At 32.6% G+C, this 12,373-nt stretch overlaps 1 protein-coding gene across 1 annotated transcript; it reads right to left on the bottom strand.

The window, feature by feature from the left end:
- Nucleotides 1-9,274: 9,274 nt before the first annotated feature.
- On the bottom strand, nucleotides 9,275-10,537 carry LOC148604542 (lysophosphatidic acid receptor 6-like). Its single transcript, XM_088550195.1, has one exon. The coding sequence runs from the start codon at nucleotides 10,535-10,537 to the stop codon at nucleotides 9,275-9,277; it is 1,263 nt and encodes a 420-aa protein (XP_088406321.1).
- Nucleotides 10,538-12,373: the final 1,836 nt, after the last annotated feature.

Below are 12,373 nucleotides of genomic sequence, written 5' to 3'. Positions count from 1 at the left end.
ATGATCGTGATTTAATATAGATTAATATAGCTTAAAACACTGATCCAGATAAACAAACCATAAATATATCTAATAATCACAGCGTGTCAATCACCGACACTGATTTAATCCTATATAGAGAATAATTGAGGGTTATTAGAATTTATTAGATTTGTTGCTTGATTACTTTATTCTTCCTCGTTCATTGTTTTCTGACGTACGTGTCGATGAGGACATTAATATTCTGCAATAAATTTATAGATGTTTTCCTGTCTGGTATTTTGATCAAACACAGCAGTTGATAATTGCCTTTTACTAGTGTAGATATCTTTCTAGGTGGGATGTTATACCTTTGGGAAGTGAGCAGTGTCTAAAATGCATTCTCATTTGGTCAATTTGTCACGAAGGTAAACAGAGACCTTCTTCCGGATTAATGGCACTATGATTTTTTAGCGATTGGAACATGTGTAAATTCATATTTCAATTGTTTATCAATTGGCAACTAACGCACATTTAAAATTTTGAGCCCTATAAAATCAAGTGCTCAAATTGTAGTTTTGACATAAGTGGCAATCGATTGATGAAACAAGAAAGCGTACTGTATTTTTATTGAAAATAAAACACCATAATTACTCCATGAAACCTATTGAAAAAAAAAAAAACATCATTACGTTATTTGATCATTCGATAAACGTTAGCCTTTCCTTACTTTCCAAGATTTTTTTACCACAATAAAAATGATAAAAAAAAAATGTTTTGAAAGAAACAAAGTACAACTGTTTATTGTATCTCTCATATAAATCATTTCAAAATTTGTGTTTATTGTATTGTAAAAGTTACAATTCAGTTTTTTTTAATCTTTTCTGCCAAATTGTCGTACAAAACTTGTTTTTAGAGTGCACAGCAAAAAGACGGTAGTTTTGCTTTTCATCTATTTCATGATATTAAAGAATTGTTAAAATCAAGGTACCGATGGGTTGTGAAAATCATGGTATCGAGGTATTGTGAAATTCATGATATCGAGGGATTGTGAAAATCATGGTATCGAGTGATTGTGAAAATCATGGTATCGAGTGGTTGCGAAAATCATGGTATCGAAGTATTTTATAATTCATGTTATTGAGAGATTGTAAAAATCATGCCAGCGAGGGATTGTGAAAATTATGGTATCGAGGGAATGTGAAAATCATGATATTGAAGTAATGTGAAATTCATGGTATCGAGGGGTTGTGAAAAATCATGATATCGAAGGATTGTGAAACTCATGGTATCGAGGAATTTAAAAAAATCATTGTATCGAATGATTGTGAAAATCATGGTATCGAGTGATTGTGAAAATCATGGTATCGAAGTATTTTATAATTCATGTTATCGAGAGATTGTAAAAAACATGCCAGCGAAGGATTGTGAAAATCATGATATCGAGGTATTGTGAAATTCATGGTATCGAGGGGTTGTGAAAAATCATGATATCGAAGGAATGTGAAAATCATGGTATCGAGGAATTTAAAAAAATCATGGTATCGAATGATTGTGAAAATCATGATATCGAGGGATTGTGACATTCGTGATATCGAGTGATTGTGAAAATCATGGTATCGAGTGGTTGCGAAAATCATGGTATCGAAGTATTTTATAATTCATGTTATTGAGAGATTGTAAAAATCATGCCAGCGAGGGATTGTGAAAATTATGGTATCGAGGGAATGTGAAAATCATGATATCGAAGTAATGTGAAATTCATGGTATCGAGGGGTTGTGAAAAATCATGATATCGAAGGATTGTGAAACTCATGGTATCGAGGAATTTAAAAAAAATCATTGTATCGAATGATTGTGAAAATCATGGTATCGAGTGATTGTGAAAATCATAGTATCGAAGTATTTTATAATTCATGTTATCGAGAGATTGTAAAAAACATGCCAGCGAAGGATTGTGAAAATCATGATATCGAGGTATTGTGAAATTCATGGTATCGAGGTATTGTGAAATTCATGGTATCGAGGTATTGTGAAATTCATGGTATCGAGGGGTTGTGAAAAATCATGATATCGAAGGAATGTGAAAATCATGGTATCGAGGAATTTAAAAAAATCATGGTATCGAATGATTGTGAAAATCATGATATCGAGGGATTGCGAAATTCGTGATATCGAGTGATTGTAAAAATCATGGTATCGAGGAATTTAAAAAAAATCATGGTATCGAAGTATTGTGAAATTCATGATATCGAGGAATTTAAAAAAATCATGGTATCGAATGATTGTGAAAATTATGGTATCGAGGGAATGTGAAAATCATGATATCGAGGTAATGTGAAATTCATGGTATCGAGGGGTTGTGAAAAATCATGATATCGAAGGATTGTGAAACTCATGGTATCGAGGAATTTAAAAAAAATCATGGTATCGAGTGATTGTGAAAATCATGGTATCGAGGGATTGTGAAATTCGTGGTATCGAACTATTTTATAACTCATGTTATCGAAGGATTGTAAAAATCATGCCAGCGAAGGATTGTGAAAATCATGGTATCGAGGGAATGTGAAAATCATGATATCGAGGTATTGTGAAATTCATGGTATCGAGGGGTTGTGAAAAAATCATGATATTGGGGCATTGTAAAAAAATCATGGCGCCAATACATTCGTTCGTTTCAAATACATCCTTATGAATAATTGCATTCAATTAACTATGAATTTGCTGTATGTAATTGAATTTCTTTACGACCAATCCCGCTGTTTTGATTATTGTCCTAAGAAGTACATGTTTGAAGGTAATGTACCGGTCACTCATTTAAGAGAATTTAAAGGCACATTTTTGGAGTAGTTAATAGAATGATACTGGATGGTAATCTCATTATGAAAGATCATTGCATTTCTTGATTGTCTTGATAAGTGAGCAATTCCAAACAATCAATACAGTTTAGTATTTTTATATAACCCTATATTCTTCCTTTTGCTTAAATTTGGTACTAAGATAGTTACCATGTGACTTTGTGTTTCCAGTAATTTTGAATCAATATTATAACGATCCATATACCTCATAGTGAGACAACAAATCTACGGAATTTGTAGATCGCATGTTATTGTGTTTGGAGAGTATATTTTCAGATTTTTTTAAACTAAAGGTATCATAGATTTAATTTAATCCTTCAAACACTCAAATAATTTCAGATTTTCTATGAACTCATTTCCTTGACGATTTTCCACGGAAAACACACACACACACAAACAGAAAAAAAAAAACAAAAACAAAACAAAATACGAGCACAAATGTTGTATAATTTAGATTCAGCATGATTGTTGGGTGAACCCTCAAGATATAATAACTCGTGTGTCATTATTGGAAATTAGGATCACTTCTGTTGATTTTTTAGGCTTTTATTTTAAATGAGACTTACTTATACTACAATACTGATCAGGGTATACATTTGTTCTATGTTTAAGGTTTATTGTTTTTTTAGATACTTTTTTTAGATTTGTAGATTTGTATTTCGAGTTTTCCTCTCCATGAAATTTATCTATTCAGGTAAGTATTGACAAGCCAAGATAATGATGTCATATTGATATTTTTTCCAACACTATATTTGTTCAGTGTGATGGATATGCATTATAACAGACGGTTGGTATTGCAAAGGGAAAACATTGCGCCCCGTCACTCGCTGTCCAATTCATTTACCAAAGTTAGACTGAATTTATAGGTAATCGTATCCTGCTCCGTTGGTGTAATATATATTTTACCAGATTTTGTTTGGACTTGACTTCTTATGAATCAGACTAGTGTTCGTTATTTCGTTGTTACCCGTATCCAAAAGAAGGAATACCGTTTAGCAAGATCATTCGATCTTAGAGTCCACGATAAAAATTATCCTTTGCTTTTAAATAATCCTAGTTTCATGGATTTTATATACCCAGTAATATTTGAGAAAAAGAAACCTACAGACATTATAAAATCATCCTTAATTCTTGATTTGTTCTTAGAGATCTATGGAAAGGGAAACACAATGACAAAGAGTAATCAAGGCTGCCAAGATACTTGTGAAGTCAAAAGAATGTAATCATAGGACAAAGACCAGACATGAAAAAACAGACAAACACGACAAAGAACATCAAGTTACTAAAATAATACATAAAAAGTAACAAAAGTAAATGAGCAATTCGGACTCTACAAAAACTGGGAGCATGAACCAGGTGCACCGGTAGGGGTAAGCGTCCTCTGCTTTTCTAGAAACACCCGCCTAGTGTTCAGAAAATGTCAATTCCGGGGTAGAGGAAAGAGGAAAGAAAAACCATGACACGCTGAACAAATCAATGTTCATGGTGCAGATGGATACATCGTAACAATCCACGAGATGATGATGACGACCATAAAGCTTCCTTAGTTATGAATTCAATCTTGTAGCAACATAACCTTGTTTCCGAAGCCTAATTGTAAGAAGTCTAGCGCGATACAAAAAGTCTGCGTAGTTACGGCAAACTCTGGCATAACGTATGAGTTGTGATATAAAAAAAACCTACGTGCGTGCTGAAGGGATGTTGCCACAGATGAAAGGAAAGTTGAGAATTGTGACGTTTTTGGTAAAGTTTGGTCAGTAGTTAAGATATGAGGCCGGGCTGACTTAAAAGTGTCTGTAGCATCCTTTATATCAAGTTCTTTATGGTAGATGCGATGAATCAAATCTCCGAAACTAGGATTTTTTAAATATAATATTTCATCTATATGGTGAGAACAGAGATTAAAGGATCTAGCTAAACGAATTCTTTCTTTCGGATCAGATTAGCTATAAAATCAGCCTTATAAGAGTGACGGAATAGTTCAGCAAGTATAGAACCACAATTTTTTCCATTGGAATGCCGACCGATCCCCCACACTGGACAAATATGCTGTCGGTGAGAAGCATTGTAAAAACATCTTCAGTATATTTGGAAGATGATTTGGATTTATTTTTTACAAAGTATGATGAATCTCTACCAAGGAGTATATATTGGCATCTAGGTTTACTATCTTTTTTTTTGAGAGACAACGATCATAAACGCGATGACTAATAATTTCCTATCGTCAATTTCCCCTTTATCTGTTGCATAAATCCTTCAGCAACTGGTGTGGACTTTCATGACACAAATCAAAGGTTATGCCAATGCCTGATTTTTTCTACAACAGGGTTAAGTTTCTACGAGATTAAAGTCATCACAAGAAACATTTTATGGTTATCATCGTTATGGTATATCAATTTGCACTATGAGACCGTGTCATGGTTTTCCTTTCCGCTTTCGTCTACCCCGGACGTTCATATTGAATAAAGCAGAGGACGCTTACTCTACCGGTGCACCTGGTGTACCGTTAGAATTCTGGTGATGCAAACTACGTTGTGCTACGACTTTTTTCACCCACCTCTGGCAATTTTGGTCGTATGGTAAGTGGAAAATAAAAATGCAAGAAACCTGGAAAGTGAATGTCATTCAAAAGCAATATACCAAGTATGAAATCATTCCCTCCAATAGAAGCTGTGAAATAGATTTAATGCCAGCAATTATATGAACGAGTAATCTGGAAAAGGGGGAGACACGTGTTTAAAACGGAAGAACTGGCGGACGGTCAAGTTAACTTTAAAATTCTAGTGTAGAATTTTCTGAAACAAACTACTAAAACACAAAGGTTTATTTTATTACTTTTTAACATTTCCTAACAACATAAAGTATAATTTTACTAATATTAAAGCAATAACAATTAAACAGCTGTGTACAAAAATGACTTACTTATAGGTAATCATATGTAAAGTGTAAACATTATACCGGTTACTCAAGTTACAACAAAACATCATTCATAGTGTGCATTGCTTTTTAAAGAGTAATCAAGGGAACCAAAGTTATAGTGGTAATCAAAAGAATGTAATCCAGGGACAAAGACCAGACATGGAAAACTGACATACACAACAAAGAACATAAAGTAACTAAAATCATACATACAAAGTAACAAAAGTAAATGAGCAACTCGGACTCCACTAAAAACTGGGAGCATGGACCAGGTGCATCGGTAGGGTAAGCGTCCTCTGCTTTTCTAGAAACACCCGCCGAGTTGCTCATAAAAAGTCAAGTCCAGGGTAGACAAACGAGGAAAAGAAAACCATGACCCGTTGAATAAATCAGTTTTCATGGTAATGATGGATACACCATAACGATCCACGAGTTCATGATGACGACCATAAAACTTCTGTAGTGATGACGTCAATCTTGTAGCAACATAACCCTGTTCCAGAAGCCTATTAGTTAAAGTTCTAGCGCAATACAAAAAGTCATAACGTATGAGTTGTGATATTAACACTCCAAACGCAGGAGCCGAAGGGGTGTTGCCACAGAAGAAAGGAAAGTTGACAATTCTGAATGAAAAGTCATCACGTTTGTCGTAAAGTTTGGTCAATAGTTTTCCTTTACCATCGATTTCTAAGTGTAGGTCAAGATATGAGGGTGACTTCACAGTGTCTGTAGTATCTTTTATCTCAATTTCTTTTGGGTAGATGCGATGTATCAAATACCCCGAAATTAGGATTGTTTAAAGATAACACGTCATCTATATAGCGGAAACTGAGATTGAAGGATCTAGCCAAACAATATTCTTTCTTTCTGATCAGATCAGCTACAAAGTCAGCTTCATAAGAGTGAAGGAATAGGTCAGCTAGTACAGGAGTACAATTTGTTCCCATTGGAATGCGACCGTTTGTTGAAAAAAAACGACCACCACACTGGACAAATATGTTGTGGATTAAAAATTCCAGCATTTTGTAAACATCTTCGTGTAAAATTAAATGACATTTATTACATTTTCTAATTATGATTGAGATCATTTGCTATTGTAAATTTGTGATGGAAATCAGTCAGTAAAATGTATTGTATAAGAACAAGAAGCTCCAACATAGAATATCAAATTTTGTTTTACCTTTAAACAAATCTTAGAGCACAAACTATATACCATTTGCAAACCATTCAACGTATCAAAATTATTTTCTTGGCTATGTAGTTCGAAAACTGTAAGGTAATATCTTGAAAAATCTTTTGGTCTTTAATTAACCGAACCCAAAAGGAACCTCCCGAGCGCGTGTAATTTCGTTTGATCTCCCGTAAAAAAATTTTATCTGACCTTTTTAGTACCCATAACATAAAGAAATTAAATTCAATTACCTGTCAATGTTTCAAATAATATTTTTGTCCTCTATTTCGTGGTTACTGGGAACCAAATCAATAGAACATTTACAGTATACAAAGACAGATAACTCAATTATCATCGTCTTTTACATAAAATAGATATCTTCTTTTATTTTACCAAACAAGCACAATTGCACGGGACAGCTATTTATCTGGATGAATATTTTCAAACCGTTGAAAGATGTTTGGAATGAGTGTAACAATATGAACGAAAATGCAATTTAAATCTAGCAGATATTTTCTTAAAATATTGTCAAAGAAAATCCTAAATAGAACATAATTGTATCATTGCGAAATCGCCCGTTTGCAATTGTTGCAATTATGTCTACATTTAAAACTTCAATATAATGTTTTACACATGCATGCATGTATGGACTCATCATTCTTGATCAAATATATGCATTGGACAACAATTTTTTATTGTATTCTACGAAACAAACACAACTGCATGGGAAATATGTTCTTCTAGCTAGATGAATACTACCTAAAACTTTTGAAATGTGCGTGCAATGATTCTAACAATTTGAATATAAATTCAATTTAAATCTTTAGGATATCAAAATGTTTACAAAGAAAATGTTCAATAATACAAAATTTTATTATTACAAAATAACGCGTTGGCAAATTTGACTAGTGTTTCTTAGTTTACAGTATCCATATATCGTTTAACACATGATGCATGCATGCATGCATGGAATTCATAATTCGTTTTATATATACTTTAATATGCATTGTTTAACAATGTCTTCTTGTATTTAAAAAAAGAACGAGCACATTTGCATTCTTATAGATGAATACTAAATAAAACTGTTGAAAAATGCTTGCAATGAAATTTTGAAATAAAATTCGATTCAAATCTAAATTATCCGTTCGTAATTGTTGTAATTATTTCTACGCTTACAATATCCATACAATATACATTAGGCAATAATATCACAGTGAACAAAATCAAACATTAATGCATATGAAATCGACATGAATTTCTTAATCACTTAATATCATCAAACATAAATTTACTTATGGACATACTTCTGAACACAGCAACTAAAACAACTGACCAACCAATCTGATATGACCACTTTAACTTTACAGTAAGTAAAATATTAGGTTTGTACAGCTCTTGACATTATATTTAAATGTATACATTGATACATCAGGTAATCTATCACATAAAACAAGACTTTATCATACTATTCAATCTGTCAAAACTTGACTTGATTCAGAACATACAGTTCATTCTACGCATGGAGGTAGTTACAAACTAAAAAACCTTTTGTTACTTATGTATGTTATCTAGGTACACAATGTGAAAAGTGTGTATAAAAGAACGAGTCATATCGTCATTTAGTGATATGTCTGACTAGAGGAACACGTAGCAACACAAACATGGTGTTTTAATTTACATCTTATTTACAATATGTGATTTTCGGCATTTTGTTGTTTTTCATATTATTATTCAGTTTCGAATGTTTTCTCTTTCTTATTTTTATTTAGTTCCAAAGGTTTGTTTTAATTTTATCTATATGTATATCAGTCTAAGTACAAACACTTCAAAGTTTGTAAACATTTTTTTTTATTTCAGAATCATTTATATTGTAGATTTCAGTATGGATTTGTCCATGTGAATTATATATTGTTTCTTCTTTGTCCATTAATGTTGTAAGGCATTTGTTTCAATATTTCAATACGAGTACACTTGAATAAATATCCACATTCGGTAAGGATAGTCCGGATAAAGTCAACTAGAGACTCCTTTTACAGTCCATAGAATGCATCCACTATAGGAACTACTCTACATTAAGTTCAAGGTAAGTAAGTTGCACTGTGTATATGCAGAGTTCATTGAAAGTTCTTAAATTATCTTAACTTTAGTCATGGAACTTTATCTTTGTCTTTGGCTTTTTTCATCTTTGTTATAAGTTAATTGTCGCCATAATGTCATGAAATATGCGAGTACTCTCTGGATCGTATCTATGTTTGAATTATAACACAAGGTCGAATTAGATAACATTTAAGGATATTGATAGAATTTGAAGAAATTAAGTTTCATTTACGACCGTCTGTTAACTAAAAATATCAGCACCAAATCTTCCTTATTGACAGGGCAAGCTGCCATCCGTACGTCCTGTATTGATGTTATCGGGTGTTGCATGGACAGGCTCTGGTGGTAAATCACAAATAGTGGTAATATTACCGCTTGACAATGCTGAATCCAGATCATCACTTGTACAAATACTTGATTTTCCAGCAAACCGCTTGTCCGACAATGTTGATGTCCCTCCTTGTTTTTCCTTTTGGAAACCAAACATCTGTTTAATTTGTTTCCTGTAGACGGTGCTGGTCTTATAATAAATTAAAAGATTAACGACGGAGTTTATGACCAATGGAATATAGGCAATAGACATTGCAACTTCATACACGTTGCTTGTGTATTTATATGGTTTCATTTTTATAAATATAATCAAACTCAGAATTGTCCCAGGCGCTTTACAAATGATGAAAATGAAGATAAGGACCAGCAAGGTTCTAGTGACTTGCATTTCTAAGCCGGCTTTGGGCAATTTATTTGTCATCTTTGTTCGAAGTTTAGCAGTGCTGTGGACGACAAATGCTGTAATTCCACATGAAATCATGACTCCTAGTACAGGAATGAAGTTGAACAGTATTTCATTGATGGAATAAATCAAATCAACAATGTTTTTGTTCTTACCAAATTCGGTAGGCGTAATAGTTGTAACGAATGATTTAGTTGCGTTGATGTAAAGACGTTTAGTGGTATTAAACTGGCTCATTGGAGCATGGCAGCCTACTGTTGTGAAAAAAAGTATAATTACTGTGATGATTGCATTTCTTTTTTTCGATATCTGACGAATTTTAATTGGGTAAACCACGGATAGCATTCTTTCTGAAGATATCGCTAAGGTCAACAGGGCACCAAACCGACCCGGTATTAGTCGTATACAGGAATAGAAGTATGGTGTCGCCCGCAGTCTCTGGTCCATTGTAAACGGAAAGTTGTAAAACTCTGTCGCAAGCAACATGACGTGTACAGCAGCTGCAATGTTGTATATAACATCTGTGACAGAGAGGGTCAACAAAAATACAATAATTGATGTTTTGGCTTTTGCTTTCCAAAACAAAACAAAGCAAATTGTATTCATTACTATGCCAGCAATAATCATTCCTGGACAGATTCCCATGTAACAAACTATCTTGACTAACTTTACTATATTCTCCGAGAGAACATAGTAATCTGGATCGAATCCACGTCTCCCAGTAGGCATTCCTCCCATTCCCCCAAAATGCGGTCGACTTCCGGCTAACGAGACATTTGTATCTAATGTTGAATTATTCATGATGAGAGAAATGATTTTCTGGAAAAAATAAAAACGTGAATGAAAGTTATATTGTTATGGTTCTTAACTAATAAGAAGTTTTTTTGGTATTTTTTTTCTACTTTAAAGCATGTCGTTTGATGTAAGTTGGAAAAGTCCTAGTAGTAGTAAATCATGTGTTGTGTTAGGCATAAAGAAAACTGAAGTGTATAAGGAATGCAAAAGTTTAATGAAAAAAATACATTAGAATAATTTGATAAAAATAGGTACATTGTAAAGAGTACATTAAAAACCAATGACAAAAATGAAAAGAACATTTGTGAAAAAGTAATAGTGTGATCTCAAATTCGTGCTGCTCGATTCTGGATAAAATGTATTCCATATTATGATAAAATATGTCAAACAATATTAATAATGTGTCATTGTGTTTTTAAATTCACAACATAATGACTCCAGAGCATAACGCATTTATTGGTGACTATTCACTATTTCCTCCTAGATCTTATTTTGTAAATTTGATCGATTTTTATGATGAAATCATTCTTTTAATCAGTATGTTTTAAATAAATTGTGCTTTCTTGAACTCAAACGAAACTTCGCGTCGTTCAGGTGTTTTATGGAAACGATGCAGTAAGTCTTCTTTTAGTGCTAAGAACCATTATCCATTACTTTTAAATAATGTTGTATTGTCACGTATATTGGAATATATATGCAGTATTGTGGCAAAAGATCAGTGATATATTATTGCAAAAAATATTCTACGGTATTTACACTGCATTTCTCTCATATTTCATGAGCATTTCAATAATTCAAAATAAAGAGCAGGCACATACCAAACATGTTAACATGGTTACTGCCATAACCTCGAGTGTCAATGTGGTGATATAAGCTTCGGTCTTTAACGTTGCACATACATCTTAAATATTCGTACCAATATGAGATGTCTTGTAAATTTATATTTATTAAGTCTATCTATCATTGAAAAATGAATACAAAATTCAGGCATTGTCAAATGGAGAGACTATTCAAGATATAGAAAACCCCAACCAACAAACAATACTATGTTTGTCTTTAATTGTTATTACATGATGATACTATTGTCCTGTCTGTATATTAATCAGTATTTAGACAATCATTGTTTTATCATCTTCATATATCAACCAAAGTAAAAATAAATAACTCTTTCAAAATGCAATATGTTTTCTCAATTTATGTCATTTTCATCTTTAAAGTGCAACAATCAATTAAGAATACGGTCTTAAGAATTACACAGAATTTGTTTTTGAATAACATTAATCTCCTATTCTTTAGTTGTTTTGAATAAGGACTGTTCCTAAAGAACCAGATTACGAATTAAATTGGAGTTCATCATGTTCTATGTTTTAAAATATCAATTATCTATAGTTCTATGGATTACTAGAGGGAACGTGTATCTTACGAGGTATTTTTTACGTGAGTATAAAGGATATTTGAAAGTTAGTAGACAGATTTTATTAGATTTGTGTAAAATATTAAACAGGGAAGAAGTTTTGCATCGAATATATCTGTGTTATACTTTTATAACATATGTCAGGAAATAATAGACCTGTTACTCTCTGGTCATTTAAGGGTTAACATATAAGTATAATGTATACTGGTTACTGCTATAACCTTGGTTCCCTTGATTACTCATATACATGAAGTGTTTCCCACATACATGCACTCACACTCAGATGATCAATGCAATGTTTGTATATAACTGCTGTAATGGAAATTAAATACTACAATATGAACTGCTTATGTAAAACAAATATATAGAAGAAAGGAATATGCATTTATGTGATTAGTTTGTTTGTAGAATAAACATCTGATGTCATA

Source organism: Perna viridis, chromosome 10, assembly GCF_037379345.1.
Source record: "Perna viridis isolate PV_CMFRI_1.1 ecotype Kerala chromosome 10, ASM3737934v1, whole genome shotgun sequence".
NCBI lineage: Eukaryota > Metazoa > Mollusca > Bivalvia > Mytilida > Mytilidae > Perna > Perna viridis.
This window is presented reverse-complemented; position numbering and strand designations above follow the sequence as displayed.

Bases quoted from the DNA above. Each gene is read 5' to 3' on its own strand.
- LOC148604542 (XM_088550195.1), bottom strand. From the start codon at position 10,537: ATGAATAATTCAACATTAGATACAAATGTCTCGTTAGCCGGAAGTCGA.